Raw genomic sequence first — 5968 nt, 5'->3', positions numbered from 1 at the left:
CCATACTCGGCTTTCTCCAAAATCAAACCAAATCAATATCATAATGTTGTACTTGGCCGTGTCATTAGTTTCTCTTCTATTGTTCTTTAATATCCGAGGAGGCTCAGCAGAGCAATGTGGAAGGCAAGCAGGGGGGGCTTCGTGCCCGGGAGGGCAGTGCTGCAGCAAGTTTGGCTGGTGTGGCACTACACCTGATTACTGCGGGACCGGTTGCCAAAGCCAATGTGGCGGTGGTGGTGGCGGGGGCGGTGGTGACATTGGGGGTCTAGTATCAAAGGTCACCTTTAATCAGATACTTAAGCATCGGAACGATGGTGGTTGCCCTGCCAAAGGGTTTTATACTTATGATGCTTTCATTGCAGCTGCCAAGGCTTTCCCCGCCTTTGCTACAACTGGTGACACTGCCACCCGTAAAAGAGAGATTGCTGCTTTCTTAGCTCAAACTTCTCATGAAACTACTGGTAATTAGTAATTACTATCTTAAGATTTTGCATAATTACATGTGCATGTCAATGTGATCGAAAAGTATTGTTTTACCCCATATATATAGCAGACAAATTAATCAGCTTATATATCTATTGAAAAAAGTACATGCATGTTAATTGTTTTGTTCGACTATCACTCTCACATCACACGTTAGTGTATAAAGAGCATATGTCCCCACTCAATAGTTTAGATTGATTGCTAATTGCATAATATTAAACAATACATCATATTATCCTAGTCTAACAAGAGTACATTTCCGTATTACGAATGAAACGCGCGCAACTCATTATAAATTTTCAGGGGGATGGGGGACTGCACCTGATGGACCCTATGCATGGGGCTATTGTTTTAACAAGGAGAAAAATCCAGGATCTTACTGTGCCTCGGATCCAAATTATCCATGTGCTGCTGGTAAGCAGTATTATGGCCGTGGTCCTATTCAACTTTCTTGGTAAGCAACTAATTTTTTCGATCAGAACTTGTTCTAAACCATTGAAATAATTGTTTTTGCACAAAAATTAATGGTATCTGCATATTATGTTACAATACTACTCATAGGAACTACAACTACGGGCAGTGTGGAAAGGCCATAGGAGCGAACCTGTTGAACGACCCGGACCTTGTTGCCACAGACCCTGTCATCTCCTTCAAGACAGCAATCTGGTTCTGGATGACCCCTCAGTCACCCAAGCCCTCATGCCATGATGTCATCACCTGGAGATGGAACCCTTCCGGAGCTGATCAGTCAGCGGGTAGGTATTCCGGGTATGGTACGATCACAAATATCATCAACGGTGGACTTGAATGTGGTAAAGGATGGGATGGGAGAGTGGCGGACCGCATTGGGTTTTTCAAGAGGTACTGTGATTTGCTTGGGATTGGTTATGGTGACAACCTTGACTGTTATAATCAGAAGCCTTTTGGGTCTGGACTCGGTACCTATTATTCATCCTCAAGAGAGTCGATCGATGTAGTATAAGCTAGTTTGCTAGCTTTCTTCTTTGCGGGTGGCTGTGGTTGTTGTCACTGCACTTGTGACATTGTTTCATGTACGAATAATTGTTGGTAGTTCACAGAAATATGTCAGTTTAATCCATCTGAGAGCTACTTTCACTTGTGCACTTTGTCAGCTAATTAATAATAAGTTTAATCCCTTGAATGTCTTCATATATGTGCATGTTCATTTGTTCACTATTTATAAATTTATGTAAGAGAGAATAATCTGTGAAATTTTGCTATCAAATTGACAGATAATCAGTCTACCGTCAATTATATCTAGTTATTTTCTTATTAAAATTTTGTGACACAACAAGCATCCATTTAACTAGACTTTTTAATATATCGGATCTTGATACAAAATCATGTGATGTAGTTAACTATGTAGTCAACTTGTATCATTTTACACTTTTAACTGACTATTGTAATTTGAAATCCTCACTAAATTTAACATATCTATGTGAGTTCATTTGAAGAGGTCATTCATATGATAGTAAACATAATAATATTTCTTACTAACCAAAAAGTGTGTGTGTGTATATATATATGCGGCAAAATCTGCTTATGTTGCTACCCTATGAACGTCATCATTCATGGGTGAGTGCCGGAGTAGCTCAATTCAGGCTGGTTTTAATGTGTCTTCCGATCTGATACATATATACCCCCAAAAGTCCGAAACTATCCGTCTCTGTTTAATTAAGGATTTGAACTCGATGCATAAAGACATATGCATGAATGTCAATGCCACAATAATCAATCTATGGGATCTACCTGAAGTAGCATTCATCAACAAGAAGTTAATTAAAAGTTGATGAGTCAAGCTACTAGTACTAGATAAGATGTTGTAAGGTGGCCGCCAATTGTTGACTAACTGAAGACTACTTTTTTTTTTTTCTTCCCCTAGTTTTTACACACACACATCGACTACTAAGTCTCATACAATAATAAAAGCAACATACAAATTAATTCCATGATGTTGTGGTGGGCTTTGGCTTTTCTTTTCTTCTGGTGTCCTCAAATCTCGAAAGAGCCTCACCAGAGGGCATTGTGAATCGATGGAAAGCAAACAGGGGGTGCTGTATGCCCAGGAGGGCAAATGCTTCAGCCAGTATGGCTGGTGCTGCACTGCACCTGATTACTGCGGCACTGGTTGACAAAGCCAATGTGGTGGCGGCGGTAGCAGTGATATCTGCGGTCTCATATCACGGGCAAATTTAGATCAGATGCTTAAGCATAGAAATTATGGTGGTTGCCCTGCACAAGGGTTTTATACCTATGATGCTTTCGTTGCAGCTGCCAAGTCCTTCCCCAGCTTTGCTACAGGCAATGCTGCCATTAATAAAAGGGAGATCTATCGCTGCTTTCTTAGCCCAAACTTCCCATGGAACTACTAATAAGTGAGTTCATATATTCGAACTTTTGCATGACATGTGAGTACCCAAATATATATGCCTTAACATTACTTATGGTAAAAAAAGAACTTAGTTATCAATCGTTGTCATCTTTTGCTATTTATACACATATGGTATGTTGTGCACTAGATTATCGTAAATGTGTATTGATTAACAATAATTTATTTAATATTTTAGGGAATCGATATTAGAGAGAGAATTTGTTATGCTTTCATTGATAATATGGGTATCTTTATATAGAGGATTACAAGCATAGAGGTAGAGTTGTACTTGGAAACATAATCGTACAATGATTGGATATCTAGGAATATCTCCGATAATATCTCTAACATAAACCCTATTACAACTTGTACAAGTAACCTAGAGTTTGGGCCAGACACATATTCTGGATTTACTTGAATAGTACTCCCCCTTGTGTTGCCCAAACATGGTGCTCCTCTCATTGCCTCATTAAAAACCTTGCCAAGTAACAAAAAACCTGTGGAACAAAAATAACTTCGGTCAAAGGGGAAAAAGAGCACAACACACCCGTAAAGGAGTCGAGATTAACATGTAGACATCTCCCCCTGATGACTACAATCATGGGAGTTCGGATAACTTCCGCAAGTCAATGCTTCCAACATGTTTCTCAAACGTGGATTTGGGTCATGACTTAGTAAACAAGTTTGTCACATTCTGGAGTTCGATTATTCTTCGCACTTCAAGTTCGGACTGTGTAGTACGAGGATCCAGATGAGACATAGTGGGGACAGACCACGGCAATTCATGTTGTTCTGTTGAACATGTGTGTTCTTATCTCCTCTTAACGATAGGAAGACTGTCTCATCAAAGTGACAATCCGCAAATCTAGCGGTAAAAAGATCTCCTATCAAAGGTTCTAGGTAACGGACGATAGTTGGACCCTCATATCCAACGTATATGCCCATTCGTCTATATGGACCCATTTTAATACGTTATGGCGGCTTAATAGGCACATATGTAACGTCCCGAACCTAAATTTACCAGTTTACTAGTCGTTAGATGGGTAAACGGCATTTACATTTACTTTCTGGCTCCGTTTCGAAATTTTAGGGGGCCCTAAATGTTGGCTTTTTGTTCGGGTCAAAATTTGAGAAAATGTTCTTCATGAAAGTCGTAGAGGACGTTAAACTGAGCGCGTGCATACTTGGTTCGTAAAAATCGAAGTTCATATTTGAAAGTTATAAGAGAAATATGAAAGTTACTGTTTATGATAGATCGGTATAAATTTGAAAAGTTACTGTGGCCGGGTAACTTTTCTTTCTTTTCTCTCTCCTTCCCCGGTGCTCTCTCTCTCTCTCTCTCTTCTGCAACTCTCTCTTTCTGTCTTCTGCAACTCTCTCTTTCACCACCTCTAGGCCACCAAATGGCGAGCTGCGAGCATCGATAGACTCGTCTTCTCCTCCTTAACACGCATGTGGGAGTTGTTTACGGCGATTTGGCCGGAAATGTGGAGATCAAAGCCAACATTTTTACTGTAGCAAATTGGTCAACCCCGATTTCCGGCCACCTCCGGTCATAAACCCAGGTCCATTAGAAGCGCCTTGAGCCACTCTTCATGCTCGCCAAGTTTCATAACCCTGATCGAAGCATGGAGGAAGAAAGCATAATCGGAAAATTTCACTGTACTTCGGAGTACTTAATTGTTCGGCCACTTCAAGGTATTCTCTGACTTTGTCACAGTTGAGAAAGTTATTGGAAATGTTGAGATGATGCTGTGGATGAAATTTGGTGGCCGGAGGAGGAGTTGGCCGCCGCATGAACAGTGTCACCGCATAAATAGTGCGACAGGTGAATAGTGCGGTGTATGGACAGTGATTTATATTTTGTTTTTTGTTTTTAGCTAGTTAAATACTATATTTGTTGTAAAGTTTGTAAATGTGATTTTGGTGGATTTTGGAGTGATTTGTTATGGATTAGGAATTTCTGAAGTTTAGTGAGACGAGTGTCGATTATGGGAATACGACCTTCGTATTTTCCCTTGTTTCCGCTTTGGAATACTTAATCGATGAATTGGTAATAGTGGTAAAGTTGGATTGAATCCAAGAAGAAGTGGATAGGTGATTTATGAGGATATGATGTGGGAATGGTATTTAATTTCCGGATTGTTATTCACGAATTATAATTGTGTACAGGACGACGTACCGAGCTACTGCTCGATGAAGGAACTCGTATGCGTGATCGCCTAAATAGTACTGTGAGTGGACATTTATTTTAAATTAAATGTGCATGCAGTATATTATTAATTTCCGATTGAGGTTTAATTTATTATTTGAATTATTGAGTATTATGACTTTATGAGCTTGTTTTCTTAAGATTTATTATGCTCTATGAGTTACGGGATTTTTAGTGGATTTCCTTCCCGAGGGCTTTCAATAGATTTTCAAGCTAATTATTTATGAGTTATTGAGTTGGGAATGATTTTCGGGAAGTGACTAATTCATAAAATATTATAAGAATTATTGATTTTGAATATCTGTTTTTATGATGATATACGAGTACGAATGATTTAGCAAATATTTGAGCATGATTGAATTATCGAGATTTATTGAGTTTTGAGCTCCACACTTATCAGCCTTGAGTTAGATTGAGATTTCTTTCCGAAAGCATTTATTGATTTACAGAGTATTTGATTTATGCTTTCGAGGATTTATTGAGATATTAAGATTTGAGTTAGCGAGATAATTCTGAGTTATGCTTTCGGTGAATTTTTGATGTTTTATTGAAGTAATAGCGAGTTTCTTTCCGAAAGCAAGTAATTGAAAGAGGTTGTTTCCAGTTTATTGAGGAGGCTATTTAGTTTATTGAGGAGGCTATCTTCGGTGCATGCGTATATTACCTAGTCGGCAGTCCCTTCTAGGTAATAGTCTGGTTGGCAGTCCCTTTCAGACTACATCCCGGTTGGCAGTCCCTTCCGATGCGTCACCTGGTTGGCAGTCCCTTCCGATGCGTTACCTGGTTGGCAGTCCCTTCCAGATGACATGAGGTAGTTTGTTGGAAGTCCCTTCTAATTACCTGTGGCTAGTTGGCAGTCTCTTCTACCCACCGCCTCCTAT

At 39.6% G+C, this 5968-nt stretch overlaps 1 protein-coding gene across 1 annotated transcript; it reads left to right on the top strand.

Moving 5' to 3' along the window:
* LOC112172885 (probable inactive chitinase-like protein LaCIC) lies at positions 1 to 1657 on the top strand. The gene is made up of 3 exons (XM_024310382.2): positions 1 to 461; positions 787 to 937; positions 1045 to 1657. The coding sequence occupies exons 1-3, from the start codon at positions 44 to 46 to the stop codon at positions 1463 to 1465; spliced, it is 990 nt and encodes a 329-aa protein (XP_024166150.1). The 5' UTR covers positions 1 to 43; the 3' UTR covers positions 1466 to 1657.
* Positions 1658 to 5968: the final 4311 nt, after the last annotated feature.

Source organism: Rosa chinensis, chromosome 6 (genome assembly GCF_002994745.2).
Source record: "Rosa chinensis cultivar Old Blush chromosome 6, RchiOBHm-V2, whole genome shotgun sequence".
NCBI classification, from domain to species: Eukaryota; Viridiplantae; Streptophyta; class Magnoliopsida; order Rosales; family Rosaceae; genus Rosa; species Rosa chinensis.
The sequence above is the reverse complement of the archived record's forward strand: the minus strand, read 5'-3'. Positions and strand labels throughout refer to the sequence as shown.